Source organism: Coturnix japonica, chromosome 4 (genome assembly GCF_001577835.2).
Source record: "Coturnix japonica isolate 7356 chromosome 4, Coturnix japonica 2.1, whole genome shotgun sequence".
NCBI lineage: Eukaryota > Metazoa > Chordata > Aves > Galliformes > Phasianidae > Coturnix > Coturnix japonica.
Window position 1 is genome coordinate 19,454,433 of NC_029519.1, and position 20,280 is coordinate 19,474,712.

General features: G+C 43.3%; 2 protein-coding genes and 1 long non-coding RNA gene across 8 annotated transcripts in view; all 3 read left to right on the forward strand.

Moving 5' to 3' along the window:
• Positions 1-255: 255 nt before the first annotated feature.
• On the forward strand, positions 256-6,593 carry LOC107313077. The gene is made up of 2 exons (XR_001554777.2): positions 256-6,227; positions 6,360-6,593. It is a non-coding gene; the product is annotated as an uncharacterized LOC107313077 (long non-coding RNA).
• A 2,548-nt stretch (positions 6,594-9,141) lies between these two features.
• LOC107312978 (translation initiation factor IF-2-like) lies at positions 9,142-10,004 on the forward strand. Its single transcript, XM_015860843.1, has 2 exons — positions 9,142-9,189; positions 9,297-10,004. Exons 1-2 carry the CDS (start codon positions 9,142-9,144, stop codon positions 10,002-10,004), a joined length of 756 nt encoding a protein of 251 aa, XP_015716329.1.
• RAPGEF2 (Rap guanine nucleotide exchange factor 2) overlaps positions 9,641-20,280 on the forward strand; it is a 162,411-nt gene continuing 151,771 nt past the window's right edge. For 4 of the 6 annotated variants that reach the window (XM_032443993.1, XM_032443995.1, XM_032443997.1 and 1 more), the window contains exon 1: positions 9,641-10,083. In XM_032443993.1, coding sequence (XP_032299884.1) covers positions 10,015-10,083 — 69 coding nt within the window. In that variant the 5' untranslated portion in view covers positions 9,641-10,014. The remainder of the gene's footprint in view (positions 10,084-20,280) is intronic. The other 2 variants (XM_032443994.1, XM_032443998.1) reach the window with 1 other exon arrangement.

Consider the following 20,280-nt stretch of genomic DNA (forward strand, 5'->3'; position numbering starts at 1 on the left):
GCTTCAATGAGAATAGCAGGCCCTTGCCTACTGAGGTTTCTGCCTCCCCTTCTGTCTTGCTTCATTCCTCCATGTACCAGAGAGGGCTTTGGCAGCTGAGGGTGTTGGCCTGATTTTTCTCACCCTTCAGAAAAGCTGTCCTCTGCTTAATGTGCACATTCCTTCCTCCAGAGCCACTTTCCTCCATGGGCTCTCTAGGCTGGCCAGCAGCCAAACAGTAGGGTGAGCTGCATGAGAAGGCCTTGATCACTGACAGGCTGTCTGACAATTTTTTACTTGTATTCAAGATGCAGATGGATGTTATTAGAAAGGTTTTTACTTTGAATGTGCGCAGCTTGTCCACATACCCAAGCTTAGAGCTCAGTATTTATGTAGTGCTTTTCATCCTCAAAAGGGCTTTACGAGCTCAAGTCTTCAGAGCAGTTCTGTGAGGTGGGGGTGTGTGCATTCTGTAATATGCTTCATAACAAGGAGGGATGCATGTCAATGTCTTGTTCAAAGATACACTGTGTAGTGAGTGTTATAAAGGAAGAAAATCTTTACACCTGGGTTCCTCTCTGATGTTCTGTCTGAAAATCACATGGTATTAGTGAACCTCAGAGCATGCATAGATGTCTGGAGGAATTAAGTTTAGAAATCAGTAGTTATCTTGTCCCAATAGGGAATTCTTAATTAGAGATGGAGTGGCACTTGCCCTGACTAAAGAAGTAGGAAACTGTAAGAAGAATGACCTGCTTTATAGACCTACACTTCCTTCATGCTTTCTGGGCAGACTGTCTACTTGGAGTAATAAGAAGAGTGAGTTAAAGGCAGATAGGTTAAAGCAAGCATTTATTTTAATACTGCTCCAGTTTCCCTCTTTTAATAACGTAATTATGTCCAGTCAGAACAAGACTCTGCATCTTCTCAGAAAGATGTTGAGAACTAGTTAATGAGCAACCTAGTGTGGCAGAGATGCTCACCTTTACCTGCTTAGTGCAGTAGGGTGGAGCAGGGGAAGGGAGTAAACTAATCATGCTTTTTTTTTAACCCCAAAAGAATCTTTCCTTTTTTCCAAGAGGATTCTGTGTTCAGGTATTAGCTCCCTCTTGCTGCTCTGGGAAGGGTATCTGGCCCCAGAAATAACTCTGGAGAAATGCAACTTACTTTCTGGTTTTCTAAACATTACAGAGTTTCAGGTGAGTTCATGATAATGATGGGAAGAAATTTCATGAGAAATACTCTGTGATGAATTACAAGTTATGACATTTTTATGAATTCCACATCCACAGCCTTTAATGTTGGCTACCCTAATCTGCTTTATTATTGTTTAAGTGAGTATGTCTGGGCCAATTAAGCATTTTCATTTGCCCATAAATGTTACAAATGCCTGCTAGAGTTGGAAGACTGATTTAAGCTCAAACATCTGGGGTACAGAGATGTTTAACCATGCCTATTCAGTACCTCTGCTGTCTTGATGACAAAATACATACATGCTCATTGCAAAACCATTTGAGTTTTAAATTGCTGCCTTAAAGCTATGCAGTGCTCTGGATGTGTCCAGCACTTCAATTCCTCTTTAAATCCCACCATAACAAAGAGTTACAAGCACTGCTCTGTGAGTTCACTTAACCTGCGGACCACTGCCTAACAGTTGCCTTCACATCTCCATCCACCTACAAATCCTTTTATTATTATTTCCCACAAGACTGTCCTTGGAAGTATCAAGTTTGTAGCTCCCACAAAATGAGATGCAACTCAACTCCTGCATACATAGGTCTTTTGGGATCTAACTACAGTAGAGAAATACTTCCCCTTGCTTCAGCATTGCCATCCAAGTTAAAATTAGCTGAGTATCTGCACCATTACTGCTGGGTACAAAAAATGTGTAATGCTACTGCTTGAAGGGTCCCTCTTTGCTCTTTGAAGATGTGCTGATGTGTGTTTTAATCTATTGTATTTACATTCCCCAGGAGAATCAGCCCACTGTCTGACTCACATTCATATGTGTTTGGGGTGGGATCCTTACTAAAAATGTATCAGTGAGGAGTGGAAGAATGATAGGTAGTTTGAGGGAAGTCTCAGGAAGTCGATTTGCATGTAACAAAATATCTATATGAATACTTAGCTTCAGGAGTGTTGGTGTTATTTCTGAAGCGCAAGGGACCAAGACATATTAATTAAAGATGAAATTTTCTCTTGTACTTCGTTTCTTTTCCTCCATGGCAAGAAGAATCTGCTTTATCCTGAATGCAAGAGTAATGCTAAGGCTTCAGGCAAGATTATAAGCTACTTGCATCTATGGAATGGAGCTACGCAGCTAGCTTCAACCTAGGGACTTACCATTTTGTGAGCTGTTGCATTGCTAACAAGACACAGAAGTTGCTGTTAGACAAAAAGGGCTGAGATTTTTTCGCTGTTTGTCCTGAAGCCCTTCCCAGCAGCAATGCTGAGCATGTCTTAGAGAGATCTCTCTTTCTGGGAGGTTCAAACAGTGCTGTATTTTTAGCTGGAAGTGAAAGGGAGCATACCCATCCTCTATTGCAACATTATGGAAGTTCCCAGCAACCCCAACAGGAACCAGAGCCAAGGAGCAGATCCTGAGCTGTTTTAAACAGGCAAGAACTAGCTGATCTCCCTGAAATATGTAGGTTTTCATTAGCTGAGGAACTGGGCTGTAATATGTAGCAGGAGAAAGGATCCGCTTGTGCCCTACTTCACATGAATGCAGCTGTAAACACGCTGTAGCAGGTGGTTTCCAGTCTCCGCTCTGCAACATTTTTAGAGGAGGACACTCCTGAGGTATGTCAAGACTTTCTTGTCCAAAGGACTTAATACACTGTGCTGTCTCCATTCCAGCTAGCTGGAGCTGAAGGAAGAGACACACGAGGGTGTATTTACTGTGTCAGCGTACAATGTCTTTGTCATGCTGGTAAGATGCCGAAATGTCAGCAGTATTTTAAGCTGCATGAAAAAGGGGAAAATTCCTAGAAGAGAACTTCCCCATGACAAAATCTTTAAGAGTTCATGTGTCTTTCAAAATGTGCATCTTCCAAAGAGTCCTGTTGGCTTCCCACAGAAAAAGCAATCTTCGTCTCCACTACCTCTTTCATACAATACTTCCCACATTTCAGTTTCTATTCTGACTTAAACAACATTTACAAGATATACATGCTTGGGGGCAGGTCTTCTGTTGGCAGCTTCCCCTACATGCAGCAAAAATGAGAAGGGCTTTTTTTAAAAAAAACTTTATTTTATTATTTTTTATGAATTTATTCTGGAAATCAAAAGTGAAGCAAGTTGCAGGTCTGCATGTTTTTGCAGCAGTGGTAGAAGAATGTGATGGTGGATGTTCTGAGCAGAATCATTGGTTACAGAAGAGCAAAGATGCTGTTTATCACATTCTGCTGCTGAGCATTTAAAGAGTATTATCTGCTTAACAAATGGAAAAGATAGTGAAATGTAAACAAAATAATAGAATGAAAATAATAATTTATTTCAGGTTTGTCCTAGGAACAGATCCTGGCAACACGAGTAGCTCATTGTATGAACTTCTGCCCAGTGATTAGTAACAAGTTGCCTGTTTGGTTCTGCCTATTTTTGTCAGCTCCTTTATGTCATCGATTGAATGTTAATCACAGATTTCTTTCTTCAGATGAATGTAATACTTGGATTTGTCACAGTATTTGTACAGAGGTAGATGGGAGTGGAAACAGGAATCTCCACAAGTTTTCTACATAAAAAAGGCTTGTAGAAAGTCTTAATTTTCACATCATTGATAAACATGTTATTTAGAAAACAAACTTGGTCATAACAACATTTTGTACCCTTACATTTCCATGACTGAATACAAATGTTCTCGGTTAATGTTTGCAGCAGAGCACTCTGCATACATGTGGGTAGGTATATTGCCATTATACTGTCAAGACTGATGAGGACAATTCCAGGATAAGTTTAGCTTGCTTTGATAGCTTACCTCAGTGTTGATCTATCTCAAATATGTTTTTATAGAATAAGGAAAAGTTAAATCTTAATTCTGTTTTATTCCAAGTACTAGATGTTTTCTTCTGGAAACAAGATGAAACAAAAAAGGAACATAAATCAATGAAGTGTGATGTCACTGACTGTAAGTGACAAACATATTAACTTTTTTAGCTTTTACTGATCTTGAAGTTGATTCTGTCCACTTAAATTGGTACCTAGTACTTCTCACATTGTGATATAGGTGTGAATATGCTTTGCCAGGATATGTATGCACAGCTTAGAAACATTCACTTAAGCTCACACCCACACATGTCCATATGCTTTGAACAGATCTAAACGGTGACTGAAGGAAGAAGGCGGCAGAACCGCACAAACATACAACTCATCCAACAGTTATTAATTTTGAAGCAATGGAATAATTTATAAAGCTCGTAAGAAGGCAATGGAATTGGAAATGCTCTTGTAATGAGTGCTGTTAATATCATACTGGAGAATATTCCTGATGCACTGTAGTGCGGCAGTAGGGAAGAGTGTGGCTGATTCCTATAGAACATGATGACAAGAGTAAAGAGGTGAAACATGAGGGGAATGCGGCATTCGGGGATTCGTTCCAAGAAGCAGTTCCAACACGAGCTCATTGAGCAGTACAGTAAACAATGCTTGGTGGCTGACTGAGGAAAGGCGATATCTGGAATAATTAATCAATAATTCATGACAGAAAAATGCTACCAGCCGTAAACTTAATTTAAAAAATATATAATGCCCTGCAATAATGCAAAAAATTATGAATATATGTTGTTTTTTTCTAAGAGTTAGTATAGGCCAAAAGCCAAACATGTCAATCATACATAATAAAACTGATTATCTTAAAAAAGATTTATGACAGTGAAAATTAGACAGTCAGCGTAGAATCCTAATACTGAAAAAATGCCACATTTGCAGTGAAAGGTCTTAATAACAGAGTTAACAACCAATTTTTCACTTATAAATATTTCACATCCCTGTGCGGGAATAAAATTCCTACTTCTTTTATGTTTCATTTTCCTCACAGAGATTTAGATGTTTTATTAATCATTACTCGTGATCTATTAGTGCAACAGATTTAATTTTGTCAGCTTTCTGTGTTTGATGAGAAGCAGTATCACTGGGTATTAATGAGTATCTGGCTATCTATTGTTCATACTTGAGTTACATTCTTCCAAAGACTTGGCTGGCTTTGAATAAATAGTAATCCTGTCTAGATTGGCTTCCAGTCAATTTCCCCTTTTCATACTTCAGCACAATCATGTAATGTTTACATTTTAGGAACTTCAAAAGATTATCTTAAACAACTCAATTGCTGTTATTTAAGAAAGAATATGAACGCATTTTCTTCCAGGAAATATATTGGTTTTAAAATAAAACACTGGCATGTAAGTTTGAACTCTAATTTGTCCAGTGATGAAAACATGAATAAGAATGAAGTATTTTGTCCTTATTTTGGATGCTACTTAAATATAAAATTCACAAAGCATACGATGCTGAACATATAATTCACAAAAGTGTGGTATCACAGATAAAATTACTCCTTTTACAGTGAGGGTGGTGAGGCACTGGAACAGGTTACCTAGTGATGTGATTGGTGCCCCATCCCTGGAGACTTTCAAGACCAGGCTGGATCAGGCCCTGGGCAACATGAATGTGGCTGTGGTGTCCCTTGTTTTGCAGGGGATTTGGACTAGATGGCCCTCAAAGGACCCTTTGTAATCTAAGGATTCTATGACTCTATGATTCTAATCCTGCCTGCATTAGATTGCGGATGACTGGCTGCAGTTTAAACCTCCATCAGTCAGTATGTGTCATCTGTCCCAGAGAGACCTGATTTTAGTTTGTTACTTTTCTTACTGTGCAGTGGGCACAACTCAAGAAACAAGATTTGCACCTCTCTCTTCTTGCAGGCAGACTGTTCTCAAGCCTACCAGCAAGGAAGAACTGATTGATGAGTATTGGTCATAGTATAACTTTGAAACATCCTGATAATGACAAAAGGTTGTCAGGATATTTTACACAAGTGGATTTGTTACAAGTGTTCTTCTTTTTGTAGGATGGGAAGGTGAAGGGAAATCCTGAAGACTACTCTTCAAGAGGAGGAGGCAGGACAGAAGACTCATAATCGTGTCCTAACAGCACTTCCATGGCTGAGCGATAATGGACACACCTGCATTATGATCTCAAGTGTGCATGTAGCTTGTGTGAGCCAATCTGAGCTTACTCCAGAAATTCAGGTTTGACCTCTGAGAGTTCATGCTAATGTATTTGGTGTTCATTCAGTATCTGGCATAGTGGTCCATGATCCATCACTGTGCTCCCGTGGTGCTCCAGCAAGACAGATTTCAGCCACCCTTTCCTTTGCATAGGTTCCTTCACCTGTGAATCTGAAGAGAAGGCTATGTGGACTGTGAATTCCTCTCAGAAGACACTGTAAGTATTTGGACAGCTAATTCGTGCAGGTCCCTGAGCTACTACTGCCAGTATTAAGCTTCCTAGTTAAAGCCACTTTAGATGGATGCAGCTACAGCAAAAGCTGAATGATAAGTATTCCCAAATGTAACCAAACAAACTGGCAAATTGAATAAATATATGAAATACTTCATAGTAGTCACAAGCTCTCTTCTTGCTGCTCTCATGAGGAATAATTTTGTTTAGAGTCACAGACCAGGCCCTCTTTCACAGCACTTTAAATTTGATGCTGCCTTACAAGTGCAAAAGGAAAATAAAGTGATGGTAAATGTTCAAAAATTACTTTAGCATGGGCTGTGTTAATTCACTGATACCTTTCTATCCTGCCCCTAATTTCAGGCATACAGGGTGGTGGTTATACACTGTGCCTGTGCACTAGTGATGTCTGGATGGAAATGAGACAGGTAGCTATAGGATGTTGCAAAAATGCTGTCATCCCCAAAATCCAAGCATAGAAAATAAACCTGTTCAAAAGAGCTGGTCTTCCCCTTGGTAGTAGAGATCAGTCATCCTTGACTTAAAATCCAATAATATTGGATTTTAAGCATAGGAATGGCTCTTGTTCTCAATGTCTGTCATGGAGCGGTCCATCAGATGGACACCACAGTTCACCTTTGCATTCCACCTATGCAAACAGTTATGAAAGGAACTTCTTATGACTGCAGAGAAGCTGCCAGGAGAGAGCTGAGAAGCAGACAGGCAGTTCCGCATATTGGAACTCATCCGTGTGAATTTGCTTTAGCTGCCATGTAATCTCCAGAAGATATAACAAAATGACAGTTTACCCAGAGAAAGGAGATAAAAGGACATCCATGGGTTTATATCCTCACTGATGGTACATATCTTACTGAAGTTATTATGTGTGTATACGTTTATATATTTACATATATATGTTATATGTATATTTAACCAAAAAGGAAAAGCAAAGTGAATGGCAGGTCCTGATACACGTATGTATTGCAAAACACTGACCTACTGTTGAAGATAGAAAATGGGAAAGAGTGAATGTGAATGCTGAAAAGATTTATGTGACATTGTAAATTGTATTTCACCAACATTTGCATGAAAAGCAGGGCTTAGCCTGTATCTTAATGATTATTTGGTATTTTTTCCTATTCAGATGCAAGAGCTGCTATAATATCAGTAAGAAAAACAAGCATCATGCAGGACAGACTTGCATCCTCCATAGGGAACACAAAAAATGAGCAGCATCTGCATAATACAGTGTTGCTTACAGAAAGCTAGAGTAAGCAGGTACAGCATGTTCTTAAATACTGTAGAGAAAATGTTGAATGTATTTGAACATAATTTTCTCGCCTTCATTCCTTGTCATCTCTAACAAGTCTGTGGCATGTGATGGGCCTCTGACATAGACTGATAGCGATCAAGGTTTGTTGCACTGATCAGTGTAATCAGAGCACCCAAAATCGTGTCAGCTGACACTGAGTATCATTGTGAATCACAGGTACTCTGCTAACAGATAACACAACAGAAATTAGTCACAGCGAAACACTTCACTTTATGCTGTTGAAGGTAATAGGTCTGGAATTAAAGCTAATTGCGTATTAAAATGGAGTGGGTAGTTGTGTTTTGATTTAGAGATAGGAACATGTCAGGCAAGCTCGTCTGTAACAGGAGATATTCAGTGCCCTGAAGTGATGGAGGAGAAGAGCCCAGGAGAGCATTCCTTGCATTCCTGTGGCACTAGGCATATACATACACCCCACAAAAAAGGGAAATCTTAGCACTCTGGGTAGGTAAGCTGAGCTTCAGAAAAGCTGGCCCTTTCATGTAGCTGCAGGCTTTGTTAATTTGAAGAAATGATGTTCTCTAATGATGAGGAATATTTTAAACATTTTTTAATTTTTTTTTTAAGGCCAAAGGACATGATATTTTCAATCTGTTAGTTATAAAATGGACTCCTGTAAGAATTACTAGTAAGCAACCACTAGCAAAATATGGCTGGGATGTAGAGCTCTGTCTATTTGTGTCCCATGGTCTGCCCAGAGCGATCAGTATTAGCTGCAAAACTGTTTTGCTGACAAGTATGAGTAGGATTAACCCAAAGAGTTATCTTTGTTGATGAACTAAATATAGAGTTTCGAGAGGTTTAGAAGGATACTGTTTGAAGACATGGCCAGTAAGAGGGTCATCTGTGTCTAAAAGCATAAGGTTGTGTCTCCTGAGACCAGAAGTGTATGCCATATAAGAGAGAAAAAAAACATTCTTAATACTAATGTCCATACATTTTCACAAAGACATAAAAATAAACGTTATAAGACCTTCCTTATGATCAAATGTAAATCTATTTCAGCGAGTGAAAATCAATTCAGTCAGATTTCCTGATGTCAGTATTATTTACACTGCGTGATACGTATCAGTGCAAGGTAGACATTGTTTATGGAAGGAAACACAGCAACAGTTTTACATTGCCATTAATGACACCTTAATAGCTGTTCCGTGCTTAGTGTTGCTGGGCTGCTTTTGTGGTGTGTTCATGTCAAGTAACAAACAGTACCAGCCATGGGACGAGATCACTGCTCTTTACTGACCATGCTTAGGTGAAAGGGCCACTCGGCAGCCCCAGAAGATGCTGGTTTGGTGCCACGGTGCTCCTTTCCTTGGTCCCCTTCTTGCCTGTGTGGGGTAGTGGGTCAGTGAGGGTCAGTGATGGGACAAATGGCAACAGGTGGCCTGGCCAAAGCTGCTGGCCACCCCAGCCAGCTGGTGGGGCTTCAGCACCCAGCTTGGAGGCCGTGAGCACCAGACGTGTCTCCGAAGCTGTTGTCTCTTTTGCCGCACATCCCTCGGGACTACTGAGCCCTCCTTTTTAGGATATCAGCCTCTCAAACGATGGACGTGGAGTTTTGGAGCTGGCTTCCCGGGCTGGCTGGCGTGCAGCCGGGATCAGTTCAGCCCCGCTTTGGCGCAATCCAGCTCGGGCCCAGGCGCTGACCTCGCCAGCCGCGCTCGGGCGCTGCTTCTGCCATCATCCCGCAGCCTGGGACAGGCGGGACACGGGTAGACCTGTCGGTGCCGAGAGCGGCCGCAGCGGAGGGCGAGCCGGGGCCGGCATCGCGCACAAAGCACCGGGCGCGGAGCCGGCAGCCCCCCGCCGCCCGAGGCCCCCCGCGGTCCGCCCCAACCCCGCCCCGGCCGGCCCGCCTCGGCCCCGCCTCCCCGAGCCAGCAACTTCCCCGTCTCCGAGACGGGCGCGGAGCCCCAGCAGCTCCGATGGGAGGCGGCGGAGGCGCCCGTGGGGATGCGGCGGATCGAGCCGGCGGGAGGCGCAGCGCCGGGTAGAGCGGGAGCGCGCAGCCGCCTCCGCCGGGCGCCCCCAGCCCGCCGGGAGCCCCCGCGCCTCCGGGGCTCGGCCGCGGCCTAATCCGGGCGGCGGCGCTGCTGAGCACAAGTGCCGCCGGGGTCCCCGCGCCGCCTCCCTCCGCTCTCCTCGGGCCGCAGCTCCAGGCCGCCGCCGGCACTCCTCTCTTCTGCCGTCCCGCCCTTCCGAGCCGGGCGGGAGCGGCCGCCGCGCCGGCTGAGCGAGGCGCGATGGCGTCCTACGTGGATAACAGCTTCCGCCAGGCGGTGATGAAGAACCCGGCGGAGCGGAGCCCCCAGGTAGGCGGCCCCTTCCCCGCGACCCGGGCGTGGAGGCAGGCGGGGGCCCCGCTACCGGGCGAGGGCGTTGGGGAGAGGAGCGGAGGGGAGAGGCGACGGCAGGGCGTGCAACTTTCCTCCCGCTGCCCGGTCTGGGGTCGGGATGGACGCTCCGTACATCGGGTGCTTCCGGCGGGACGGACGGACGGCTCTGATGCTGAGCCCCATCCCGGCCATGGGCGCTGTTGGGGCTTAAGGCGAGCTGGAAAGGCGGCAGCCCGGCGTGAGCTCCCGCTGCTCCCGGACGGGTGCTGCTGCCAGCTGTCTGCGGGCTAATGAGCTTTGCGCTGATCCCCCATCGCCGTGCTCCGCGGTTAGCGGTGCGAGCGAGGAGTTATACTTTGCTGCGAGTTGCGGTGCCATCTGCCCTATTTTCCACAAGCTCTCCCCGCGCCCTGGGAGCCCGTTGCACTCTGGTTTTTAGGAAGAGATGTTTTCGCTGATTATTTTGGCAAGCCTCTGATTGGCTGGCAAAGGTTTCAAATTGGGGGCAAAGAGGAAACCTTAACTTTCGGCCTGCACCCATAAGTCATTCCTTTTGCTAGAGAGACGTCATTGTGGTCATGTTATTTTTATCCCTGTGCTGGTGGAATATGTGTGAGAAAACAAAAGCTCCCATGGAAAAACACACCAGCCGCACGGGCATTGCGTTAACCTGTCTTCTTTATTCATCTTCTAGTCTCCCTGTTATTTTTTTTTATCCTACTTCTGGAATGTGTTATTTTGGAGCTCGAGTTGTTCCTTTGTCCTTGATTGACCTTTCCAAATGTCCCTCTGCTCAGTGCAGGAGTGATCCCTTGGCACCCACTGGAAATGCAGTGTTCTGGCAGCCAAGTTCCTGTGCTGGGACAATTCCAGGGTGGGAGCCTTGGAGTGGTGCTTGCCCTGGAAGGTGGTTGTGGAGTGGTGGCCGGCTGCTGGTGGGGAGTGACACCACCAGTTGCTCAGGAACCAGTCAGTCAGGTCGTGGGGCCACCAGGCTGAGCTCGGGGAGCCAATACTTCCCTGTGACAGCTGTGAGCTTGTGCCAGGTGAGGCTGGAGCCTTGGCCCTGCCAGGCCACACTCTTTGTAAGGGGCAGCTGAAAAGAGCAATGAACAAGTAGGAACTGGTGCAGTGAGGAAATCAGCTGGAAAGCAGGGACAAAGCCAGTGTGAAGGGCACAGAGCTAAATTGGGAACACCAGGACTGCATTAATGTGCTAAAACTTCAAGAATCAGCAGGCTGAAAGCGTGCTGTGGCAGTTGCCACAGGAAAAGAAACCCACCCTGAAATCCACAGAGCTGACTGGCCAAAATAAGCCACAAATAGACCAGGCTGGTGGGAAATAGAGCGTGTCATCAGAATCGTAGAATGGCTTAGGTTGGGAGGGACCTTAAAGATCACTGAACTCCAACCCCCTGCTGTGAGCAGGGCTGCCACCCACCAGATCAGGCTGCCTGGGGGGGTTGGGACATCCATTACTTCTCTGGGCAGCCTCTTTAAGCACTGTGGGTGCTGGGAGCTGGGGCTCAGGCATGCTTGCCCAGTGCTGCCAGTGGGAGTGAGATGGTGGGGAGAGGGCCCTCTGCTCCCCTGGATCTGCTGTCCATAGTCATGCTGTTGGGCCAGTCCTCTAGTGCTTGTTTTGCACTCTGGAAGTAGTCTCAGCTTTATCTTACAGCACTGTTGGAATTTGAAAGAAATGTAGCTATGAGTGATATGTCTGTAATGCAGTTATCAAGTAAAATGAAAAACAAACGAAAGAAGTTTCTGTATGAAGAAACAAGGACCTTGTTTTTTCTTGTTCCCTGAAAGTGACTTTTTTTCTGTCCCTGTTTTCCCTCTGCTTACATTTTTGTTTCTGCGGCTGTCTTGTGAAGATACTTTTAGCTTTTGGGAACTCATTAGGTCAAGTCATTGGGAGCTGACAGAGAGTTAGGAAGAGACAATATATTTATCGTCTTTGTGTCAGTACAGGAAATAACTTGACAGTAGTGTTAGTATTGTGTTCGCTGCCCACTCATGTTAACCAGCTCACTGGGCTCAGCTTCTCCCAAATTAGGGAGATGTGGATTTGTATCTGACATTATTGCTCTGTCCTGCACCAAGCAGAGTGTCTTCACTGCAGGCTCAGAGCGAGGAGTGGAATGACAACAGCACAGTGAGCACTCAGGTGTAGGTACAGCTTCAGAAACTGTTAGAACTGATGTAATCTGTTGGGGAAAGCAAACTAAACTGCATGAGCATGTGTAGTGCAAAAGCCTCCTGGTAATTTTGGACAGGACTGATTCTTTATTTTTGGAAGGCAAACAATTCTGCACCTGCTTTGGGAAGTTCTTAGTGTAATCCATACGTAATCCGTGTGTCCTTGTTTAAAAGTTTCTTTGAGTTCTACATATTACAACTCAACACGCCATTGACTAGAACTCTAAATTAAAAATAAATGGAAGCACACGTAGCCTGTACTTCAGCATGACTGTTGTGTAACAGAGCTCTCCTCTTTAACTGCTTTATTAAACTATTCATTTTCTCTTTGAAGACTTGAACTGCAAAGTTAATTTAACTACTTTGGGGAATCTAACTTCTTAATGTTCATAAATTACAAATGGTTTTGTGCCCTCGAGCTGTGACTAATAACAATCTAGTTGGTTTTTTTTTTTTTTCTCCAAATGTCATCTTATATTAAAGCTATAAAATTTCAGTCCTATCAAAACCATTTCCTATTGGCTTCATAGACCACCTCAGAGAGCATGCAGTTTTGTTCTGGAGGAGTTTAACCTAAAAACAACCCCACAGACCCAAAGCAGGGCTCCTTTTGCTTTGCAGTAAGAGAACCAGCACTAATCCCTCTCTGCCCTGGTAGCTCATTTGCATGGCATGGTATGCAAGGACCTCCCTACCTCAGAATACTGGCTGGCTGTTTGCTGGCTGCATAGTGATGTCTTCAGGAAGGGCTGTTTCAACGTGTGTATGCCATAGATATACATTTGGTACTGCAGGTTTCCTTCTGGAAGCTGTTGATGTGTTTCTGTCCAGCAGTAAGAAGCCACAGGGGGATGATGGCACCAGGCTGTCATAGCAGGAGAGGGAAACGCTACTGGTGCCCTGGGCTCAGTGCTGGCATGTTGTCATGTGCCGGAAGGCACCAGAGCAGGATGCCACTGCTGGGCAGATGTTCCCTCTTCCAGTGCTTGGGAGGAACAATGGTTTAATTATAGGATGTACCTTGTCTTTTTTCCAAATAATCTTCCAACTTGTTCTTCAGTGGTGTTATTTTTAACTTGTAGCCACTGATAGTGTGTTTGTGTGCAATACGAAGATAAGCCAGAAATGAACATTTCCTCCTTGCTATAGTGATCTCCTAGCAAATAAACAATGGGGTCATAGCAGATAAGTGCTTCATGTGCGAGTCTGATGCAAGGGAATAGATTCAAGTTTTGTGTATGAATGTGCCAAATGCATGAGAAGGTATCTGTTAGCATCCTTAGAACTGTGTCTGAAGTGGCACCGTCTGAGTCTTGGCCGTACTTTGAATCTAAATCTGAACACTTGGTGTGTTCAGCCTAGAGCAGAGGAGCTGAAGGAAGGCCTGATAGTGCAGCTCCTCACTGTGTGTGGAGGGCAGTGCTCTGTGACAGCAACAAGGTCCGAGGGAATGGCATGGAGCTGTGCCAGGGGAGGGTCAGCTGGGATTTAGAGGAGGGTTCTTTAGCAGAGGGTGGTAGACATGGAACCAGCTGCCTGGGACAGTGGCCGCAGCCCTGAGCTGCTGAAGTTCAAGGGCTGTTTGGATACTGCTTTTAATACCTCTCTCAGACACAGGGTTTGGATTTTGGGTGGTCTCTGTGGAGCTGGGGTTTGGTTACTCTTTAACTACAGACTGTTTTGCAACAAAATATCCTATTGAACAAACAGCTCTACTGATGGGCCTGCTTGTGCCTGGTAATCGCACCGGCAAGGCCTTGCCTAGGATGCATTCTTTCCTGCGACCTCACTCATCTCAGTCTGTCAGAAAACTTCAGGAATGTCTGATTCAGAACTTCCACCATAAATTTCCATGCAATTTCTGAAGCTGAAGACTTGTGCTGTAACACACTGCTCAGTTGTCTGCACACTCTTGCTGAAGATCCCTTTATTTCCAGGCCTTTCTGAAGGAATTTTCCATAGGTGCTCACAGCTTTGTTGCTAAGAGTTTTGACAGTGATAATAATGAATGTAGAAGTTTGATATTATTATTATTATTGTATTAATTCTTCCCCTTAGCAGTGCCATTCCTCTGTACATGTGCATATTTCTGTGTTGTGCAGCACTGAGCTTCTCCACTGCCTGCAAAGCCCTGGTCACAATGAGAGCACCTTTATCTGCAGAGCAGAAACAGCTGATTTGAAACCTCAACATGTGCCTGCTTTCTCATTGCATCAGCAGATCGTGGCTGGGCTAGCTGTACAAATCCAAGCTAACTGGGAACTTGAACTTGAAAATTCACTATGTAACTGTAGCAGTGGGCACGATGAATGCTGAAGCTGACTAGAAGCAAATCTATCAGCTGAGCTGCAGAGGCAGAAAGGGCTTAGTTTGTTCTTGCTGTAGAAGCAGCAACAGATCAGTGGCCTGCAAGTATTTGCCCAAAATAGTGTTTTCCCCCTCAGGAGGGAAGGACATTGTTCCATGGTCTGTCAGGTTATTCACAGAAAGCACTTTGTACCTGTGGAGGGAGAAAAGAAAAGAGATTTCAATGTTTTATCAGAAGATGTGTTGTGTATTTTAGTTAATCTCCCTGTAATTGGTGTAAGGTGTTTTAAAAAACAGCTACTTCTTTTGTTTTTGGGTTGTTTTTTTTTTCTTCATTCCTCTGTCTTTAAAGGTCTTTATTCTTATTCAAATTATTAACAAGTGATAGCTACTAATTCATTCTGATGAATCCCTGATTTGATGTTTTTTTCTTCTGCTACTTGATCTATTGCTGTGTTTCAAGAACAACCATACGTACACTGAACGGATGGCGCAAGAATTCTGACTTCCTTATGAAGGGCTTCATGAGAAAATGTATTTTGGCTTGTGTCTTGGGAACTTTCCCACAGTAGGAGATCTAATTTTTGCAAGGTATTGTTTGGGAATTCAAAAGGAGCGCTGGCAGAAAGATAGCTCCACAAAGAGCCTTTGTGAGAGGCAGCCGAGCCTGCACGCCGCTCACTGCCGCCAGCGTTGCAGATTTAATTTGCTGGGCATATTTTGTGTGAAAGGATGCATTTTAGTAAGCCTCAAAATGGAAGTGGTGCTCCACTTTGCTTCTTCTGAACTTCGTGGAGTTCTCCACTTCTCTTGAAAACAAGGAGAGAGAGGAGATCTATTACAGAGCTTTTCTTAGGGCTTTGTTTTTGGAGTTGAGATAAGCTGTTTAGTCTCCATGCAGCTCTGTTATGCACGAATATCTGTAGATATATTCCTTTGTGTGCCTCTCTATTGTCTGACCTGAATAAAAGTGATTTAATACCTGTTTTTTAGCAGTTCTGAAGGATTCTGAATAACAATAATAAGCAGTATATATATCATTAAAGCACTGGAGGAAAGAGATAAAGTTTTAATTTTTCAGTGGCTATGGGGGAAAAAAAGTGTCTTTTTTAATCACTGATAAAGTAAATGAGGTTTTCTATATTAATATTTTACTGGATAAAAAGGTTTCCATATTTTTACTTTTTTTAATTATTATTTTTTTAATTATTTTTTTAGGATATTCGCATCACTATCTGTATTTTACTTGTTCTGTAGTTGATGGGAAAAGTACTGGTAGCATTTTCCATTTGAATGAGTCATTCAGACTTCATGTCCTATTAACAAAAGAAAACAACAAACCAAAAACCAACAACATAAGAACAAATTCTCCCTCCCAAAAAAAACCTAACCAAAAAAACACAGGGAAGTGAGATAGTATGTTATGTAAATGTAGTTTGTAAGCACTTGATGGAAGACGAAGGCTGTACCACCAGTACAGTTGGAAGATCCTTCTGTTTGAGATTGGGTTTACTTAACCAGGAGGTGGAATCTTTTATGGTACACTGTATTTTTCTAGTGGCAAAGCTTGTTTAGGGGTTTCGTTTCTCATGCAATGTCTTCTGCTTCCTCATTTGTGCTGATCTGCCTGTTTGCGAGGCCAGAATATAAACAGGATAAGTGATACAATCTTGTTAGCTGAACAAAAGAAAAATGACTTACTCCAAGAGGTGGAGTGTGGCTTTTTCTTACTGAGATCTGGGTGGTGCAATAGTGTGGTTTAGATTCTGGCTCCAAATGTCGGTGTTGATACAACTCGAAGTGGGAAGGCTTGTGTTATAAGGTGAAGAGTAAATGCTTATGGCTTTGTGTAGGAACCTCTGAGCAACCTAATCTCCACAGTGCTCTGTTCTCAGACACTTTCTTCAAGTGTATTAAAAAAAGGAATATTGTGGGAGTGTTTGGATGTGGCTATAGGTGTCCTTGATCATTACAGAGGGGTTGAACTAGATGACCTTTAAGGGTCACTTCTAACTGAAACGATTTTGTGATTCTAATATATGCAAGGTAGGTCTTGAGAGAGCTCTTCTGTCTTTATGTGCTGTACTGGAGATTAGCTTCAGAGAAACCTTTGTGAGAACTCTGTTTTGTAGGTGTTCCCTCATTACTGTATAGCAATGGTTAAGAAACTCAGCTAGCAACGCTATCTTTGTGTGCACTGTATTGAGTGAGTGATATGCTAATGCCTGGTAGTCTTTGTGTGCCTGCCTAATACTGACTCTTGTCTGTGTTTGCATTGCTCTGTTGTAGGCAGCTGAGAAATGGGTGCTGGGGGCTCTTTCTGAGGGAAACAAAGGTGTAAAGGGAACCTGCTTTTGTGTTGAGTGACAGTGCGTGCTTTTGTTTCTTATCTACTGGGACATACCTACAATACAGACCCTGCGGTGTTTCTGTTTTACCTTTGAGATGAGTGCTTCATCTTCTTAGGGAGCTGTACCTTCACCTGTGCAGAACATTGTCCCAAAATATTTAATCTCGCTGAGATCAGCAGCGCATTGCAGTCGTGTGGGCAGCCGGCAGGAACTCGAATGGCTGTGTTGGCTTCGGCTTTGTCAGAAGGAGTATCAGAATACACAGCAGTAAATATTTAGCTATATTGTGAATGGACGGAGTGTGCCTTGGCCACATGCCGGTGCAGATCTCTGTACCTGCTGTCAGTGTCCCTGCAGGCACTATCAGTGCCCTCCTTGGTGTGAAAAGGCCACGCTGCCCGCACCAGTTTGAAGGAAGGTGGGAAAGGAGCAATCTTATTTGTGTAGCTATGCCAGTATTTTGGTGTCATGGCCTTTTGTTGTGTTGATGTATGGTGGCCCTTGGTGGCTCTGGTGTTTTGGATGCCTGGTGTTGCTGAAGCATACTGTGGTGCCAAGATGTCTTATGTTGTGAGGCTTCTTCCAACTACATTTGGATGCCAAAAGCTGTGGTGACCCAGTTGGTCTTGACTGGAGTTGTGATTTCCTGATGAGGGTGGCTAATGAGTGGCCGCTTCCCTGCTGGCAGCTGTAAATGGCTCATTGATTGAAGTTACATTAGTACTGTGCCTTTGTAAAATATTCATTTAGCTAGTGGATAAAATACAGGTTGAGGGTATAGAGAAGCTCAGCTTGATTGGATTGCTTCCTCTCTGGCTGTAGTCTCAAAGGAATGAGTAGCAAATGTATATTAAAAAAAAATATGGGAGTTGTAGTTTATGGAGGATGGTCAATGGAACAAGAAATGAGATTTTGTACCAGTTTGTTGTAAGTGCTGGTTATGCACTCTGATTTATTAAACTCTGACTTTATTGATGCAGTGGCTAAGTATTTTCTGGAATACGTTCCCAGCTACAGAGGTAGTGAGGAGTCAGTAAAGACCGAGTAAGGTAAATTATGGAAAGGTAATCACTCTAAATTATGGAAAGGTAATCATGAAAGGCCTCTGTCTGAGTTGTATTTCATCTTCTCTGTTGATGTGTGGTAAGCACTTCTAGGTGATGCTCCAAATCTGTCTGTGAGCACCCTGCTCTGAGAACTGAGCATCTCTTCCTGTGTGATGCAGGTGTGTGTGGAGCAGCATGTTGAGCAGGAGGGCTGTAGAGAGGGTAAAGGTGTGTTTCCAGCCTTGTTGCACTGCTCTGTGGCATCTGGGAACTGCTAATTTCAGCTGAAGTCTCATTTTAATTTGTGATGATTTACTTGAATGATGCCTGCTCCTTGGTCACAGGCTGCTCATTGACTATCAGATGACAACGCAGCTCGAGCTTGGCTGTTAAAAATGATTTGAGGCAACAACGCTGAAGAAAGAGTAATTGGTGCAGAGGTTTTCAGAGGGGGGAGGAGAGGAGTTTATTGCATCTCTGCTGTGTCTGAGGCAGCCGTCTGTTGTAGTGCTGCTAGCTTTTATTCTGCTAGACACTGCACTGATGGGATAGCTGGTCTCCATTGCTCTTAAATGCTTTCGAAGAAGCTTGTAAGGCTTTTATTTAGGATAACTCTTAGTAAAGTCTCTGTTCAGAAGCTAAACAATATCTAGACAACTGGATAATTGTGGAAAATAGTTATGTATATGATGTGCAGGCGTACAAAAATGCTTTGTTAGCTTTATAAAGCAGTGTTTAGTGACTGGAAAGGAGAATCTTGGGATTTGTAGCAGCATGTGCTACTGGTCTGTGTGGGAAGATGGTGTATTTGTGAATGCCCAGGTGGACCGTGAATCATTTATCCATTTCTCCCTTCTTTTACTCTTTGTACCTAGCCTGGTGCTACGGTTTAATATCTGTCTTAATAATTCAGTAGCTTCTATTTTTTTCCTTTTTATACCCCCTGTTGGTAGGTTTTGATTTTGTACCTTAAAGTAACCATCTCCTTTATTTCTCTTATTAGAGCACTTAGAGAAACACTCAGGTAGTCATAGCTAATACTTTCATTCCTGCGTATTAATTTTGGAGTGGGAAGGAAATTCCTCTTTACTTACAAAGTATTCTACAGTGTATATTATAGAAAATACTGTCCACTTGTAGAAGAAATGTAGAAATATCCTCAGTACATCCTCATTTGGATACACCAGACCTTTAACTGTGTAGGGTTGATTTTTATAGTCTAGCATTCATGTATGAGTGAATATTCTACATGAATGTAAAAGAAAAGTAAAAGGGAAAAAAAAAAACCACAAACTTTTTGTGCAGTCTGTCTTAGCTGGATAGTAAATGAACATTCAGCTGTGACGAAAGTAGCACAGTTTGCAGAGACACAACCTAAATAAACCCGGGAAGGCTTGCTGTTGACATTGGCCCACATCTTAGCACAGGAGTTCCCTTACACATCTCTTAAACAAAGGGGGTTTGTTTGAAACAGGTGCTCTAATGGCTGCCCTGGCCTTTAGAAATAGTTCTTAGGTGAAGTAGTACTGCAGTTAACTGTAGGTAGTTTCATAAGGCATCTTGTTTTTTTGCATATTTTTTATTCTGTTTTTTTCCCTCAAGAAAGCAATCTTAGTGATAGCTTCATAATACTTGCTTCCCCTTACACAGCTGTATATTTTTAGAAGGTGCTTGTCACAATTTGACAGGCCAGCATGCAGCTGACACCTCTGCAGCTAGACAGCTGCTAAAATGCAGCTCCCAAGATGACTTCTTAAACTACGTGTAATGAATTAATGCCTACCCAGGCTGTTCCAGGGTGCTCTTAGTTGCAGTAGGAAATATGCAGCTTGAACTTGGCAGCTCTGCTGAATGTGTGAAAGGGTAGCAAAAATGAGACACTCATATTAAATACTAAACTATGCTACAATGCATTAAGTGCAGTTAATGTGGTAGAATGGGTATGAGAGTGCCTTGTGAGTTGCATGAGCATGTGAAAAGACTTACATTTAATTTACTGAGAGTAGCAAAAGATGATTCTAAATCAGTTTGTTGTAAATGGAGTTAGGAGATGATGAAGTAGCCGTGCCAGCATCTTGTGCTCGTAAGACAGGCTACTTCCACACTGCATTGCTTTAGGAAAATAGTATCCGACTTGAAAAGAAAAATGAAAATCCTACTTTGTACAAGTGTTATATGAATATATCTTACTTGATTTCTCTCTCATTCTATTTATAGACATCTTGTTTCAGATTTATCTGAAAGCGAAGGTCAGGAAGTGCTCTATT

What these genes read in the sequence shown, in the direction of transcription:
- LOC107312978 (XM_015860843.1), top strand. Translation starts at nt 9,142, where the DNA reads ATGGCAACAGGTGGCCTGGCCAAAGCTGCTGGCCACCCCAGCCAGCTG. An exon ending in CTGGCCACCCCAGCCAGCTG is followed by an intron (nt 9,190 to 9,296) that starts GTGGGGCTTCAG and finishes CCTCCTTTTTAG; the next exon opens with GATATCAGCCTCTCAAACGA.